At 37.0% G+C, this 18,681-nt stretch overlaps 1 protein-coding gene across 1 annotated transcript in view; it reads right to left on the reverse strand.

Moving 5' to 3' along the window:
* PTPRN2 (protein tyrosine phosphatase receptor type N2) overlaps nucleotides 1–18,681 on the reverse strand; it is a 634,908-nt gene that overhangs the window by 467,201 nt on the left and 149,026 nt on the right. Inside the window, exon 3 of the mRNA XM_064703906.1 lies at nucleotides 5,942–6,055. Coding sequence (XP_064559976.1) covers nucleotides 5,942–6,055 — 114 coding nt within the window. The remainder of the gene's footprint in view (nucleotides 1–5,941; nucleotides 6,056–18,681) is intronic.

The raw sequence follows: 18,681 nt of genomic DNA on the forward strand, positions 1-18,681 counted from the left end.
TTAAACAAGAGAATGTGGTGCTATCACAATGACATATATGTCTTCCAAAAAAATAAAAATAAAATTATGCAAAATCAAAAAGCTTCACACAGTGGTGTTGTGGATGCAGATAAAACACTATGCACATTGCAAAAAGCTTTCCTCTGTAATTTTTAATGTCTTTCCCAGGATACATGGAATCTGTTTCACTCCTATAATAATTTTCATAATTCCAATGCATCCTTCATAAATACCAATTTCCTGAAAAGATCATTTTTCACAATTATATGGTATATGACAAGTCAGTGCCATGTCAGATTATGTCTGGTAAGCAGAGCAGCCATACAAAGAAGCAAAGAGAAAAAAAATAAAATCTGTTTTGTTTGGTTCTGTGCTGTGTAACACATGGGCATCCAAAACAGGATCTGCTGCTCTGTAAATAAATCTTTTTGATTTTTCTGAAACTCATTCTTCTCTGAACTTCCATTTATGTCTTTGAAGACTGAAAAATATCAGTAGTGCTTCAGCCCTTAACAAAGGCAGGAATTTTTTGCAATCTTTTCAGCAGGTTTTTGTCCATTGAGCCAAAAAGTGAAGGCAGTGTGACAGTGATACCAGAAGAAGGTAAATATGTCCAGTCCCAGCTGAGTTCCTCTGGTGTAGCTCATCATGGGAGTTATGCTTCAATTCCTGGCTTCAGCAGCCATCTAGGAGAAGAATTTGCTCCATAGACAGATGTCTGGAGCAGGCTGATGCCCAGGAAATTAGATGTAAACACACTGCTCTCTGCCAAAGAAGAGTTTGCCTTCATTTATATCAATATTTCAATTTAAAGAAAAACCTGCTTTCTCCTACCTCTCAGGGTTTCAGGTTTCTGTATTCCTCCATAATGATGTGATAATCACCTCACAAATATGTGCAAGAACTGCACCATTCCTTTTATGTTTATTTCAAAACTGAGCTTATAAAGACTTTCAACTCTTAGCTTTCTTGGAGTAAAAAGTTATACTTTTTCTTGAAAAATAGTCCTGAGTGAAAAAAAATATTTAGCAACCCTTTTGTAATTCACAATCTATATGTGACAGGTCACATTCATTTCAATTTTCAAGTTAACCGATTGTAAATCATTTCAATTTTTTAAACAAATCTGCTGTAAGAGTATAAAATTATTTCTAGCAAAGTTATATTAATCACCTTACACTTAACTGGTGAGAATTAATTTAAGACAAATAATTTTTTCTCCCTGTCAAGAGCTTCCCGCATTGCAAAGAAAACAAACAAGAAGGAAAAATACTATTTTTTTCAAATAGCCTGTAAAGATGTTGCCTATTTCCACAGTCCATGAATCTCTCCAGAATTTCTTGCTCACTTAAGCTACATGAATTTAAAAGCACATCCTACTCTTTTTGGTTCTCTTAATATTACTGTTGATATCTGAATATCTTCAGCAGGACTTTCTTCATAACACAGTGAAATAAACTGCTTTCTTTTAAATTATCATTTTGAACAAAGTGTTATTGCAAAAATTAAGTGGCAGCAAGCAGACTGAGGAATTATTTAGGAATGACTCCAGCTCACATAAAAATAAAGAAAGAATGTGCATAACTGATCTGTTTTTTCAGTCACTCTACAAATTTCCTGCAGAGAAGTGAAAATAGATGTAATTCAATTACATTTTGAGTAAAAAAGAAAACAGAAGCTGAAATACTTATTAGTCTAACACACTTTGTTTCCAATACACAGCAACCTGTCAAGCTCTGCTAGAAACAGAGTCCACAGAGCAGGGAGTGAACACAAAACCACAACCACCAGTTCAGGAGAACCACAGGACACGGTGCTGAGAAGGTACAAATGCACAAAATACTTCTCTGGGCTTGGGATCTTATTCCATTTTTCCCCCCAAACATGCAGTGCCCTCTCTCAGAGGCAGAATGCCAAGTCAGCTGGGCACTTGTTGTGACCCTGAGCAAATTCTCTTGTCCTGATGTTTTCAGGGAATTGTGTCCTTCAGCCTCACCTCTGAGCTCGTCCCTCAGGGAATGCCCATGGCTGTGGCAGCTCACACTCACAGAGTTGGTACCACCATATCATGGTGTATTTCTAACCCCTGGTACTGTTTCTCATCCCATGAAACACACATAAATGCCTTTTGGAGCATGCAATTGAAAAATACTACTGTTCTGATTTATTATTGCTAATGGTGGCATTTCAAGTACTGTTTATTCTTCATGTTAAAGTTATGATGTCCCATGCTTAGCTCTCCTATCTCATTTTTTCATGACTCTGATTTACAGGTCAATAATCAATGTGGAACTGTTTCCACAACTTTGTTGAAAATTTTATTTTAGTGAATACTTTGCCATTACAATATAAATGTCACTATTGTAGGGACAAGAAGAAAACAAAAAAAAAAGGAGATAAATTTATTGCACTTAGGTAACAAAATAGGAAAAAGTATTTTCTGTATTTTAGCTTAAACAAGGAAATGCACACATGATTTGTCATTTTTGTATACTCCATAAAATATCTTCTTCCAAGCTGGACAAGAGGATGCAGAAGACCAACCACAAGGATAAATATCTCCCTTTCCTTCAGGCACTACTCATTCACCCCTCTACACTGATACTTCCTTCACTTCCATTTTCAAATGATTCAGACCCATCTACGTGGCATCCTTTTGACTGTCTTGTTTATCAGACAATGAAATATGTTTCAAATCCTCATAAATTATTGTGGATTATAATATAAAGTACCATCAGCTCCAGAAAGTGATTTGTCATGTTTCAGCAACAGTGAGAAGGGTTTTTCCCATATAGACAGACCCATTTATAAACACTGAACCTTCAGAAAATCTTCATGAGGCTTTGAAGGACTCAAGGACAGTGAGAGTGAAAATGACATGAGCAGGGGTATTTGAATGCTAACAGATCATTTCTTTGTAGGGAACTGTCTAATATTCCAAGGCATTCATTTCTATCATCAATCTACCCAGTCAATAGTGTAGACAAAGATAGACTCAATGCGTAAAGAAGACATAAAATCTGTATTATTATGAAACCTGAATTCAATTTTAGTCAAAGTCCTTTATTAAATAGATTATCATCAGGTGTGTCACTCATCTAAGCCTCTGTCTTATTCTTCCCCATTGTAGTAAACATTTTGAGTTGGCAGAGTCACAAATTCTATTTGCTATTCACATCACATTATCCTTTGTTTTGTACATCTCACCACACACACTCTTCCATTTGGGCCACGATTCAAACATAGGCACCACTTACTTACAAGCAATCAGCAAAGAAGGATGAAAAAAAAAAAGTACATTTTACAAGGTCTTCTATTGCTTTTTTTTTTTTTTATCCTATGGAAATAGATGTCAACAGACTATTTTCAGTGTTGGGGATGAAAAGGAAGAGCTTAGTAATTCTGCAAGAATATACCAGGAAGATACATATACATATACAAATATATATATATATATATATATATATATAAAATGAAATAGAAAAAACAAGTAACACTAGAAAATTAAATAAATTAGACCCTAGAAGACCACTCAAGTTAATTACCTGCAGAATATTTCATCCTTAACTTTATATGCTTCTAATAAAAATAGAAAGGGTTCAACATAGGCATTACTAAAATTTTACTAATCACAACACTAACTGTACAGTCTTTCATGGGAACATTGTCCTGCTGTTTACAGCAAGCAGAGAATAGATGCTGTCCCCTGTCCATTCCAGGGAAGGTGAGCACCACCAAGCTGAGCTAGACAGAACTCTTTTGGAGATAACAAGAATGGGCTATTAGACAAATAAAGGAAATAAGACCTCTGAAAAAATTAAGCCCTTCCTGGTAGTTGCCTGAAATATTAGTGCAGTCCTGACAATGTTTTGTCCAGCTTTACTGCAGAAATGCTTATCCCATTTTAAACACTGCGTGCAGGAGAACTGTCAGAGTGACCACCACAGCCAGAAAACACCACCTGAGGGCTGGATGTCTTACATCTGACAGTACCAGTAAGCAGCAGAGTTTTGTCTGAGCAACCTTTTGTCAGTCATCCATCAATTTGATAGTATTGATTCTATTCCTTCCATATTTCTGTCCCCACTAAACAAAATTTGCAAGGTACTAAGAGTAAAAAGAAAAAGTTATTTTATGACATCCATTATTTGAGCAAGAGCATTCCAGCATTCTCTTATGTTTCATAGATATATTTAAGTTTCCCTTCATTGGGATACCTAGAGACCACAAAAACAGCTTGCAAAAGTTTTGTATCAGTTGGAATTCACACATTGGTGTATGCATCTCTGAATGTCACAAGTAAAGCAGATAAAAGCAAAAGTCCTTTATTTCCACCATGGTTTCAATCTGTGTTTTCCATGTCATTTTCTTGCTATAAGAAACTATGAGACAAGACCAAATTTCAATGTGCAAGTTTCCTTAAAAGAAGCATATTATGGTTTCCTGTAACAAAAAAGTTAAATGCAGGGAGGTGGGTTGTGGATAACAAAAGTCCTAGGAAGGGTGGGTTTATTGATCAGAGGAGCACTTAAAAGGGGAGGCCACATCAATTCCACTGAAATAACCAAAATCTTCTGGCGAAGAGGGAGATGGAGGCAGGTGAGCATCCTTTGAGATGGCCTGGGGTATCCCATCCCCTCTGAATGCTCCTTTCACAAGGACATCAGTCACCTGCAGATCTCTGACATCCTCATAAGAGAAGCTTTACATAGGATACCTGACCTATATTCAGGTGATGTAAATAACTGCTGCCTGTCCATGTGTGCATCATCACTTCAGGTATTTATTTAGGTGACCTAATGAGATGAATATGTCCTTTCCTCCTCACTCACTATATTCAAACAGAGCCCAGACACAAGTTTTTTCACTCATAAAATGTTGCCCTGACAACAGAGTATTTTCATAACTTTGCTTGCATTACTTAGCCTTTAGAAAGTGACAAGTGAAAGAGCCACAAGTACCATTCACATGTAACTGTTAATCAGGCAGGAGCTACTAAAATCAAGTTTTGCTGAGTTTGTCTCACTTGGATGGGCTGCTAGACAGCAAATAAACCCCTGGAAAATGTTTAAATGCTCTAAATAATTGTCCCAACAAGAAATCCAGTCTCTAAGCAGGGTCCAAAACTTCCGAGAAACCAATTTTTCTCATAATTAAACTAGCATCATGCTAATGCAATATTACTATTTTGTCATTGTAGCTGGAAAACATTTAGGTACAAACACCCACACAGATGATGCAAGTGTAAAGTTAAACATTCCAACAATACTCTTGGAACAATTTGGATTGCAAGAATATCTTGGTCCAGTGACTGTCTACAAGAGATATTTATTTCATGTATTAGTATCTGAAACATTTGTTCACCTCACTGGCTTTCACTTTATTCAAGTTTTGATTTGTTAGTACAAGTTATGCCATTCAAAAGCTAGAAAATCCTGTCTGGCTTTGGAAAGAGCAGAGAGATTAACATTGGAAAGGTGAACAAAAATTAAAAGAAACAGACCAGCTGCAGCTGGCAATGAAATCAGAGCAGGTTTTTATCTGAATTTATTAGAAAGTTCAGAACTGTTCCCAGCTAACTGGAAGTTTTATGTTTCCTGCCCATACACCCTAAAATATGCTGTGGTGAAGAAGGCAAACTTTTCTTCTTTCCTGCTGATTTATTTATGTGACACCAGCACTCATGGATGCTAACATTTTCGAGTGCAGTGTCAGTCGCAGCCATGTGCTACACAGGGAGGAAACACCTCTCCTGGAATTGCTTCCCCAGCTCCTCCTGGCAGATTCAGTCAATCCAAAGGCTTTTGACTTTTATTAAGTGTGCACCAGCAGGGCTGAAACACAAATGTGTTCAAAAACTTCTGGAGACATCACCTCAGAGGGAGCACAAATAATTGTAACCCCCAGTGCATCTGACCCCAGTGCAGAGTTCTGACTGTACCTCTGTGTGAGAGCTGCTCCAGGATGATCCTCAGGTGCTGCAGAACAGGGCCTGAAATGTCATATTTATAGATGTCTATTACTGGCACTTGCTGACATCTCCCAAATATTCCATCTGCAGGAAAGAGAAAAAAGAAAAGGAAAAAGGCACATTTGGTTTTCTGAGAGGAAGAAGGGCATGATGAGATGCGCATTTCCAATGTCTCCTAATTATACACTGAAGGAACCTTTTAAAAGACAGTTTAAAAAGCTATCAAAGGACCACTGAAGTCATGAGACAGAATATTTTCTATCAAAATAAATAAATACTGGGAAGAATATTAGTTGGAAGAATATCCTATTGTATGAGATAGGCATACAGTTTATTTTGTGAAGTATTTTCAGACTTCTGCTTCCCAAATCTTTAGATGTAAGACTTCTTTACTGACAATTCAGTGAGAGAAAATCTTAATGTTCAATGCCTACTATGATGTGGATAAAAAGTGCAGTACCCAGAAATATAAATATTAATTTGCAGAAACTATGTGGATTTGCTGAAACATTTTTAATGTGGGAGCTGTGTGTTAGGCATTGGTAAATGAGAACTGAATCCATAATGGCTAGTAAAGGCTCATTTCAAGAAGTACCCTCTAATGAATGCAATAAAAGAAAGCTCCTCACAGAACAATGAGATATTAATGTGGCCTAATTTATTTAGCTCCATTCCATTTGTCTGAAATGACAGACTCTTCTCATCAATGTCTTTTCAAATCACACCTTCTAATTAATTTAGCTTCTTATTAGTCTTTATTTAGAGAATTGTTCATTTTGAGGCAAGCTTCCTGTGTATGTGTGGGAGGAACAGGGAGTTCAAACATTCAAATTACCTTTCTCCCTTTCATACAAAAGCCTAATTCAGAGTCTAGGTGCTTCACATACAATCTGACCATCTGCAATTCTGGGTCTCTGAGAAAGAAAGTGGTTTCATTTATTGTTCAAAATAGTTCTCTTCTATATAGTGATCCAAAGGAAGCAATTTAAATGCAACAAGTTTAATTAGCAAAATATTCTACTGCAATCCTAGTTTAACACAGTAATTACTTCTGCTCTGATACTACATCTATGCTCCAAAAGGAGAACTGCATCAGATGAGCAGAAAATAAGGGTAAGCATTAATTTGCAAATGTCCATTACTTTCTGTGCTACTTTACAGAGCTAAAAGACTACAAATGGGAACTACTGGCCCAGCTGTTCACTAAACACAAATAATGGCATAAAAGAAAATAAACCAAACCAGGATGCAGAAAAAGGGCATTATTAGCCCTCACTGTTAAACACAAATACCTCATTGAAATTAGCCAACTTTTTCTTTCTTCTCCTTTCCAATCCTCCTGTCACTTACAACTGTCAAATTAAGTTAATTCAAATTAAAACCCTACATCTGAATCTAATTTTGCTATTGGAAGCTAGGTTTAATTTGGAAACCACATAGACAGATAGGGTTTGGTTTTCTGACATGTAATGTGAAAAGCAGCCTAACAGCAGATTAAAATATTCATCTCTGTTTAAAAACCTGCTGCAGTTGAAAATAAGCAAAGTATATAAATATCAGTCAACTTGTAAATGGATGGATAGCAGGAATAGGGTTTTGATTCAGAAAGGAACAGAAGAACATCTCAGTGTTTAGGAACAAGATTGTTCAAAATGAAACATAACCTGACACAGCCAACTGTATTTTGGAATACCACCATTACTGGCTACAAACAATTAGTACAAAATCTATATTTACATAAACAAATAATATCCATGCATTTTTAGAGATAATTTACCTTAAAAATAATTCTAATATTATTTTAGAGTCCAGAAAAGCATACACATTCCATAAAAAATAAATATTTTTGCATTAAGTATCATTTAAGGATATCTCCATGGATGCAAAAGCTAATTCACTCACAAACTCTAAAAGACACCAAACCATTTTCCTAAACTCAGTTTTCAGAAACCTTCAGCCTACTTCCTTTGAATAGAACAAAACCCATTTAAATTCTAAAATTAACAATTAGCACATGAGCCTGAGCTGCATTATACAATCTAGTCAAAAACACTGGGACAGCTCAGGGAGAAACTGCAAGTTACTTTGGCTTTTGTACTTGAAATATGGGCATAATAAGCTTTGGAGGGGCTGCAACCACAAATAGCACTGGGCTCTGCTAAATGCAGCACAAGGAGAGAGGAGAGAGAGCAGAATGCCCCAAGGAGTGGTTGGCAAATACCAGCTCTAAAATACAGAGGATCTTTGTGCCGGGGATTACAGTTGGACTGGAGTCGTGCAAATAATACATTTCATAGTTCAGCTGCTTTTGCTAAAAAAGTAGGAATTTTCCCAGATTTTTCTGTTTGCTTGGGGCTTTCTTTTTTTGGTTGGGGTTGGTTTGTTTGGTTTTGAGTGTGTTTTGACTTTTTTTTTTTTTTTAATTAATAAGGTTTCTGTGGCAAGATATAGGACCTAAAAAATTAAATTGAGATTGGGCATTCAGTTCTCAGGGTGTCTTTTAAATAAACTTACTTTCAATTACACAGATTGCAAGGGAAGAAAAGCCAAGTGAGAGCCATTTTACCAAGAAAAAATGTCAAAAGTGCCCCTCTTTTACTTTCACGAAACCTAAATGGGAGATGTGGGGTCAGAAATGGCTTAGATCCAGCACAAAGCTCATTTTTACTTGAAAAACAGATTAAATTAAATTACAGCTAATATTTAAAATGTCCAGCTTAGTCTACCATGCACTATCCCAGTCACCGTGGGATTTACAGAAAGTCAGTACATGGTGCATCCTTCTGGACCCTGCTGTGCAACCAGCTGGCCTCAAACAGTGAGAGGCATGTCCAAAGCTGGGCTTAAAGGAAGAGGAGAGTGGAAAAGCTCCCAGATTTTACAGAAGATGTATCAGGGCAGAGAAAACTCAAAGAGTGAGTGATGCTTTAATGACACCATGGCCTGTATGCCCATAGCTGCTGAGAGTGTGCTCATACTGAACCTCCACTGAAGTTGTGTTAGGAGAGGGAACATAACATGCAAAGGACATCTACTCTTTACACCAGCCCAGAATGAGGGAAGGGTGAGTCTGAGCAATAGGGACACATGTTTTTTATTAAGGTGTTATCACTTGCTGTCAGCAAAAAGTAGAATTTTCCATAATAGTATCTTAACAGTTATACTTAGACCAGGAAAAATCTGCATCAAAGCATGCTCATTTTGGTTCTTAGAGAGCTGCTAGATTTGTTTCTCAAAGAAGAGAATAAACCAGAAGAATAATACACCCATACACCAAAGGAAACAGTGAAATGCTTCTTTATCCATTTGGCTCTTTTGCTGATAGGCTTATAATTTGAGAAGAAACACAAACATAAATTTTTACAAGATTTATTTAAAATCTTGAATTTCAACAAATATTTATGTAAAGGACACAAATTTACTGTAACTCAAGTGCCCAATAAGATCTCAAACAGTGTCAGATGTCTTTTACTAAAGAAAACTTCCTGGAGCATGGTAAACATATTCACACTGAATATTTATCCACTTCCAGGGAAAAAATTACAACTGATAGATTAAACCATGAGCAAGTCAAAAAACAGATTCTGGAAGACTGATCATTGAGAGAGTTTTAAAAGAAAATGGGAAACATCCATCATTATTCATTATTATTGGCCATTTGTCCTGAATTAGTGCATATATATGATCTCCATTACCTACTGAGGAAGTACCATTCATGGTTGGCATGAATTAGGTAAAAGGAGACCACAAAAACCTAGAGCTTCAAACAGTTTTGAAGAGTTGATTACACCAGTTCGTTCACTTTGTAAAGGAGATGGGCATCAAGTGCTTAGGAGTTATTAAAAAATCTTTGGAAACTTGTGCTGAGTGTCAACCTTCACCTTGAAGGCAGCACTGTTTATTGGGCAGCTGATTCGTGAAGTTCTTTATAGGTAGTCATATCTCAAAAAAGAAGAACAAAAAAAGTTTAAGTAAAAAAAACCTGTCCTTGGCAAGAGAAACATATCCCATCCTGGAACCACTATGTATGGCTAATCTGGTGACTAATTAAGCTGTATCCAAGACATTGCTCAGTTTTGAATAATACCAGCAAAAAATTCTTGTTGAGTGTCTTTTGCTACTTGAGCAAAGGTGTGAAGACTGATAGAGATACTGGAGTTTGTCTGCAGGAAGCTGAAAGCTTGATATATGTAAATTAAAAGATTGTGCTGTGCAGTAATTAATTATTTAGATCTGCATGCAGTGAAACTTTCACATGGCACTGACAAGTGACCTTTGCAAAGGAGCCTTCAAGCAGATGCTTTGAGGCACCTGGTTCTTCTGCTCTTCAAACTCCTACAGCAGCAGAAAGGAGCAGCTCTCCAGACAGTGTCAGTAGTCACGCTTCAGCTTCCTCACACTAATTACCTGACAATTGTTAACAAATTAAAGCTCTGTATAAAATTCAAGTTTTGCCCCATACTGCAGTCATTATGCTCTGTTCCTGCAGAAAAAGAAAGTCCACAGACCCAGTAGTGTGTGTCAAATGGCAACTTCTGCCACCTTGGATTGCGTCATTTGTGCACTTGCAGTTAACAAGAAAAAATACTGTAATGTTTTCAATGGGCATCGTTCTTCAGCAACTTAACCTTCTGTAAGAAAAGAATCCTTTCTTCTCACTGAATATGGACATCACTTCACACTCCTTCCCCTAGCCAGTAGTTTAAGGTGCTGTAAGGTCCAGGACTAAAAAAAAGGCCAGTGTTACAACCCTCAGTAAGAGCCTGAATTGCCTACTGGAGAGATTAAATCCTTTTCCAATGGGAAGCATAATATTTGCATCTCAAAAGTCTCAAGACACTGAACTTCAAGGTCACAGATGTTAAATGTTTAGGAAGTATGAAGGAGATTGTTACAGTATTTTATTATTCTCTCCCTGCTGTTTCCCATAGTATGGAGTTCCTTTTCAAAATCCCTTTTCAAAAATTAAAAAGAAAAAAAATGTAATGTTACTGTTCCTTGAAGAGGACATTAAGTTGTATGCCAGGAAGCTTATTTCAAAATATATAGTCCACAAAGCCATAGTCAACATTTACAAGTAAAGTCTTCAGCAATCAACTTATTTTAATATTCCATCTATTAAGAAATATTTTTTCATAACTTATATCTCTACTTTTATATTCACGTTGCGAGTAAGGTAGAGCTAATACAGATAGAGCAGCAGTGGCTTCTACAGTGTCATTTCTCACACAATGTTTTGGAAATGTGAGTCCAGTGCTTCCAACAGCAAATCCTGCAGTGCCTGAGCTGAAAAGCTGCTGTTTGCAATCAGGGGGGAGCAGCCTTCCAAGGGAAAACCTCCCCCTGCTCAACTTTTAAACCCTTTTTGTCATTTTATTTTGCTTATCTCCGTAGTCCCTGGTTGTTTTCCTCAGTGGCCCTTGGCTGTTCCCGTTTAGGAGCAGTAATAGTGGCATCTAGTGGACAGGGATCAGTCCTGGAGCACAGGCTGCTCACCCCTGAATTCCCTGATTCCAGATCCATCATCCCAGGACAGAACCGAGCACCTCCAGCCACCCTCCACCCACACTGTCCTTCCCTGCCCTGATGGCTGACAGGCAGGTGGAAGACTTTAAGGCAGCTATTTAAAATTTAGAGATGTGATTTTAAAATTAAAGGCTACCATATTTGTTTCTAGAAATAAAGCATAATAAAGACAAGTAAGGAAAGAACATTGAGACTGTTTAACAAGAGTTTGTGGAGGCATCCTGCCTTTGCTACTGTGTGAGGCACAAAATATTATGCAATAAAAGTAAATCCTCAGCTTCAAGGAAAATACAGCAAATTCTTTTAGACGTATTTTGCAAATATAATAGAAATACCATAAAATCAGAAAACAATGAAGTAGGACAGTCTAAACATGATTTTTTTTTAATCCAACAAAAAAATTGCCATGCTATGGATAACTAATAGTCCAGTAAATCCACTCTTCTTCAGCAACTGAATAAAATGCTACCTGGAAGGGAAGGGTAACTTTAAAAAAATTCTGCTGCAATCCAGATCACCAAACAGTCCTATAAAAGAACTCTAATGAGATTTAATGCCTCTTCTCACCTCTTTGGACCCAGATATTTAGGGAAAAAGGTGGATAGTTGGTCTACTTTGAAAAATTCCCCAAACCTGAAACCCCTGAATATTTCTGGTGATTAAAAGAATTGGGAAGGATGTTGGTGATTATGAAAGTGCTCATATTTAAAGATAGAAGCTAACATTAACAGGAGCATTAGTTAACTGTTGTGCAAATACTGTGATAGGGTTGGGATTTCAAAGCCCCACATCATTCTGAGGCATGAATAGTTCCTCTGGGAATTAGGGTCCCATTAGTCTCAAGGAGTAATTTGGACTGCAAGTTCTGGAGGACTCAGTCCTTCCTTAAAAAAAAAAAAAAAAAAAAAAAAAAAAAAAAAAAAAACAGAAAAAAAGAAATCTTCAACAGAAAAGAAATATAACTATTTTATAACTATTTCTGTGTTAACCTGCTAATTTAAGTGCTGGATTGTACAGTCCTAAAGCATTACACACTTAGAGATTTTTTTTTTAAGTTACAACAGAAATATGTAAATTTTAGAGAAAGTAACTAAAAAATCCTCAGCACAGCAAAATGAGGGAAGGAAAGGCCTGTGAAAACTGAGTTCCAGGCTAACAAAGCCAAGAGGAGAGCAGGCTTGCCATGAAGGAAGTGCTGCCTGCTTTCCAAAAGCCCCAAAGTTATTCAACTAAGAGATTGAGAGGTCCAGATTTCAATGTCTACTTTATGTGACTCAGAGCACAGAAATGAAGCTTAACAGGCCATACTTAGGCCTTGCAAACATTGAAATAATGGCCATGCCTTGGGAGGAGAGGGCAGGAGGGACTTCAAGGAAAGGAAAAAGTAGAGATGAATAGAAAGCAAGCCTTAACATTCTGCTGCTAGAGCAAATGTTCAAGCTGAATAATGCTTCAATAACTTGGGACTTCTTAGAGAACCACACTTGAACTTTCCACAGCTTAGGTAACTACATGGCATGAAAGGTATGTTTTGGCTCTGTGATGAGGATAATAATGGATCAGAAAATGGTGACTGAATCAACATCTCCCACATCCAGATAACCACTACAGTCTGTAAACCACAGGAACCATCTGTCTCTAATTCTGATCAGAGGCAAATCCAGAACACCTTTGAGGAAAAGCTCAAGAAATTCTAATTGTAGTATGTTGAGAGGGCTTTTCTAAGCAAAGCTATGCTTTCTGTATTAGCTCTGATGCTTCTAAGAAAGAAGAGCTTGCAATCAAAATCCTCAGTGCAGCAATTCCCTTTCTGGTCGATACTGGTAGTAAGGAGAAAACGGAGGAATTATTTAAACATATAAATCCTCCTCCAAGAGGGTAAATACTTTAAATTCAAGTATAAATCAAGTATTAGTAGGCTTACAATAAAGCTATCTTTTCCTTTAACCTGTTTATCCACTGGACTGCAAGATTAACATGCAGGTTTACCATACATTGCTATCTCAATACTGAGAAATCTAAGCCATGTGCCCTTCCCCATTTAGAAAAAACCTTTTTCCTAGAAAAAAAAGACAGAATTCTGCATAAAATTCTGACCATGTCAATATCAGAAAGATATGAAGAAACTAGAGTAGTTCAGAGAAAAATGAAAGAGAGGAAGCAGTCATATAGAGCCTTAAGCCTTGAACTACCTGATTCTTTACAAGAAACATTCAACGTTTATGCAACCTGGTTGATTAATTATTTATGACATTATTGGGAGAAATGGAGTGAAAAGACAAAAATGAACATTCTGAATAAGAACAAGTTTCAAGCAGGGAGAAACGATTCTGGAGCTGTTCAGCTCCTCCTGAAAGTTTTCAAGAAAACTGTGCTTTGAAATAGCTAAATATGATGCTACATACCTCAGACCACCTATCAGAAGCTGCATCCAGAAAAGTTATTTTTGTTACAAGTAATTTGAGGGCCGGACACGGCTTTTCCCCAGCCGTGGGACAGAGCCAGAGCACTGCCTGCAGCTTTGCTGATGGCAGCAGGTGAAGGGCAGCACAAGTTGCAGTCCTCCTTGCCTGGGTCAAACCCCAGGGTTCAGCCTGGGACAATGTGAGGGCAAAAGCACAAAGAGGGTTTGGGGATGCATGGAACATATAACAGCAATAAGTGGGAGCAAGGAGGTGACATCATCCAGTGTGCAGCATTGGTAAAGTCAGCATGGGAATGCAGTTCTGCAGTCCAAATCTGAAGATGAATGGTAAATTTTGGAAAGGACATTGAGAGAGGCAAAGGAGATTATTCATGGGCTGGAAAAAGCCCTGTGGTGAAATGCCTTTTCCAGCACAAAAGTCCCCAGCACAGCAGATGATCTTTAGTCTCTCTAAGTAAGCCTGCAGACAGATGGAAGGATACAGGAACAGGGATTGGGAACAGGGCTGGGAGCAGTTTCAGAAATTCTCCTCAGTTTTGTGTGCTACTAATCAAAATAACTTTTAGGACCAGAAATATCTTAAATTATGATAAGAAGGGATCTGAAAAGCAAGATTTCTTTTGCTTTTGCAATGTGTACAGAGACCCCTCAATATATGTGACATGTGCAACCCCAAATTGCTTCCTATTTATTTGCAGAATACATACAACTGACACAAAATACCTAACATTTGTGCATACTTATAAGTTGTAATGGGCTTTTTACAATACTGTATACAATTAAACCCCAATCTTTACCTGGACTTTGGGGGCTGGATTTAAGCTGCTCACACCCTTAGAATATCCTGCAACTGAAGTGGTTAAGTACAGAAGTTGTACACTCAGCACATACACTTAAAAGAAGACAGAATAAATAAAAATTATTTTGAACAAAATATTCATGCTACAAAAGGATCAAAAAAGCATTCATCAAAGATACAAAATAAAAAAACTTGAAAGCCAGGACTTTAGAATCAGCAAAGTTACTCAGTGAAATAATACTTTACTGCTGAGCATCAAACTGTATCTTTCTAAATGTCTTCCTGATACTATATTGCTTATGAGGCGCCAGATTCTTGATTGGAGTAACAAAACCACATAGAAAATATTAACTCTGTTTGTTGTTGCTTCCTCCATTCCAGCAGAATGTTCTTCCACCAGAAACCATCACTGTTTTTTAGAATGTTTTGATAGATCTAACAGAAAGGGGTTCCAAACCTACCTGAAGGAAAATGCCTCTACTCAAAATCTACTATTCTGAAGCTTCTGCTGCATTATTTACGCCAATCACACACATTTAAATAATACTGCTGAACTCAGGACATTTATTAGATGGATAAGTATTCACCCAGATCTCTGCACACAGATGATTTTTCTTAGGGATGTCAACTCAAGAGTTTCACTCTTTTCCTAGTTCTTTGCCAATCCCCACGTATCCAACAACCAGCCCAGTCCATGCTCCTGCCCTGGCCAACAGAGAGGTTTGCAAAGGACCAGCAGATCCAGGGTGGTGGTGTGGGAATCACCAGAGACCTCCCCAAGGTCAGAAACACAAACAGAACTGCAGACTCACTTATGAAAGCAAAGGGCTAAGCTAATATTTTTAAAATGGGAAATGAAACAGAAATGCAAGTTTTGAGGAAGGAAAAAGTCACCAGCTTCTCTCCCTAGTCATATTTCAGCACTAATTTTCCAGTCAGCAACAATGCTTCTGTCATGAAATGTAATGTGGATAGACTGAAACCAGAGTGATTGCCAAGCCATGTACAGATAGAAGCAGATTTGATGTATCCAATGTTTTTGTTTAATATACAGTAGCATTTTCTCCTTAAGACATCAACCAAAATAGTCAATTTGTAATTTTTAATCCAACTTCTGCATGCCTAGTAGCTGCAGTAATTTTACTTTATAGCTCATGCATTCTTTGAATGTCACTGAGAACAGCAGCAAAAGAAAACTGTTACTAATATTTGCTACTACCTTCAGTGTTTATGAATGTTCAGTGTAGCAACAGGACATCCCATTTCTCTCACATCTGGAGCACCACCCTTTCAAATAAAAATGTTCATTCCTAAGCCAAGAAACTACAGTCCATAAAGACACCTGCAAAATCTGAATAAATTCAAGATTTTAACGTCAGCACCCAAAGTGTTTTGCACAAATTTCATTTGCTGCAAAGTTCATATTCTGCCCAGATCACTGACTGCTGTCATATTTGGTGCAACTTGTTATGGGTGGAAAGATAAGCAGCAGGGCAGCAAAAAGAGGAGGTTTATCTCTGGCAGCTAATCTCCTCAATCAACAGCACTCAGCTCTGCTTAACAGCCGTTGCCAAGGAACGGGGACCAGCTTTTCTTATCGGCTTCATAATGTTTCATTGACTATTCAGACTAGAATAGAAAGCTGTGACACTCAGGGTTATAAGCAGCACAAAATGAAAATGGCATATTATGTGGTATGAAGAAGTCTTTTAGCCCTCACCTTATCTGGACAGTGACTGTTACTCAGGAAAAAAAAAAATCAAAAAATCATCTATCATTTTCTGCTCTGCTTATTTTAATATCACAAAACAAACAGAAAAATATACCTACATAAATAAGATTAGTTTTTTAACATTGTTGGCAGGTTCTCAGCAATTCACTGACATCACTGATATCTCTTATACAGTAAGACAAGGGTTGTGTAGATCCCCTATTACATTACTGAAAAGTAAGTGTTGGCTGCTTATTCTAAAGCTATTGTAGCACCTTCAATGCTTTGAGGTACTTCCTCTCATAGGAGCAGGGATGTTCCTCAAACCTTGATAACCACGACCAGAATAAGAAAATCCATGCAAAAACAACAATATTTCTTTTAGAGTATCACTGCTCTTCTCGCCTCTCTTCATTTCTGCACAGATTTTGATTCTCAGGCTTAATATTGATACTCTTCATGTACTTGAACAGGAATAAAAAGGCCTTATTGCATCTCTTCTGATTATGAATTTTTAGTATAATAACCTTTCCTGAGTATCTAAAAAATTTACTAAAATTTAAATCTGGGGCCATCCAGATTCATGATGAATAGTAACTGTCATTGTATTTGCATCTTATAATCAGCATATACAGAACATTATCCACCATAGGAAAATGTGGCAAACAAGTAAAAGAAGATTTTTAGACACATTCACTGCATCAGAATGAATCACCTAATGAAGCACATCCAAAATTAGAAAATAAATGTGTTTACCTTTTTTCTACCCCAATAAATGACTAACCATCCTCAAGGCTACATATGCAATGGGCTATGAGCCCTCATATTTATAGATGTCCAGAAACTGAAAAGAATATCCTGGAACAAATTTTACAGTCATGGAATTCTCTACTTTTCACACAAAGTTTAGGTATTGACTTAAGACAAATATTCACAAGCATTTAAGGCTGCAAGTACTTCTGCAGGATGTCAGTTACCCAGTCTCTTGCTATAAAAGTTCCAATGCACCAAGTTACTATTCAAGATATGCCTAAATTTCCATTTATTGCAAGCCTCCCAGGGGCTAATGGGAACATCTTTATGCTTAAACATAACTACTTGCTTAAGCAGTTATTTTTACTGAAGCTTCAGACTAGCACAGCTCTCTTGTTTTTTCACAGTTTTCGGAAAAAATGCAAAAAATTACAGGGATTTGCAAAACGTTTCTAGAATCATACCACACCCTTCAGGAAATGTTAAAGCTTTGCTGTAACACAGAGGTGTAACAAAGATGTATGAGGTAGAAACACAAATTTTTTAGGCATTGAAGTTTCCTTTGCAGATATGATTTTAAATTACTGCCCATGCTTGGGCTGAGGTGCTTTGTGAGGTCACAGTACTGAGGGATGGGACTCTGGGCTCTTACATTGTCTGGGATAGATGAATTCATTTCACAAAGGCATAATTGTTATCCTTTCAGTGACAAATAACTTCTGAAATATTGTCCCAAAGCTAACCACACTCACAGTAGTGAACCTGCAGCTTCATCTAGAAATGTCCTTAGATTATCTAGTGCAGGGTTATCAACTTCTCTATTTCATTTCCTTCCATTTTTTATTATTAATGAGAACAGACAATTTTCAAATAAGTAAAAGTATTCTTTCTATGAACAAACAAGGGCTACATTTCTTTTCATAGTAAATGGCCTAATTTTTATAAAGAAGTGTTTTTAAGTCTGGCACATCTTACCAAACCTTGCATACAAGATTGGACAAGTAATTTAGGGGTATATTTGTGACAGATTTACTCCAAAGATACCAAAGAAGCACCAAAATTCTGCAGGTCATTTGGCTAAATTAAAAACTAAGTCAATAAACTGAAAAGATAAATACCTTGATATGAATGAAAGCATGAGGCTGAGATGACTGGATTAACCATAACAAAAGAACAAACTAAAAAAAAACTTCATGGATTTAGCCTTAGCTGAGGGGCTTCTATCACTTTGCATCCAGTCTGACTTTTTAGCGAATGAACGCTAAGAGGAGGTGCTACACCTATTTCGAATTGTTTGACTACAGTCATGAAGAGAAGATTCAAGTAGAGAGGTACTGGGTTTTCTTCTATCAGTCAAATAAGTAAAATCATAAACTTGAATCTATTGCTTTATCATTAATTGAATGTATTTGGAATTACTACTGTTTAAATAATTTGGTCTTATTTATGCTAAATTTTTGGTGTGAAAACACCAAAATATGTTTTCAAAGAGTTTT

The sequence above is a fragment of the Zonotrichia leucophrys genome, chromosome 2, assembly GCF_028769735.1.
Source record: "Zonotrichia leucophrys gambelii isolate GWCS_2022_RI chromosome 2, RI_Zleu_2.0, whole genome shotgun sequence".
Taxonomy (NCBI): Eukaryota; Metazoa; Chordata; class Aves; order Passeriformes; family Passerellidae; genus Zonotrichia; species Zonotrichia leucophrys.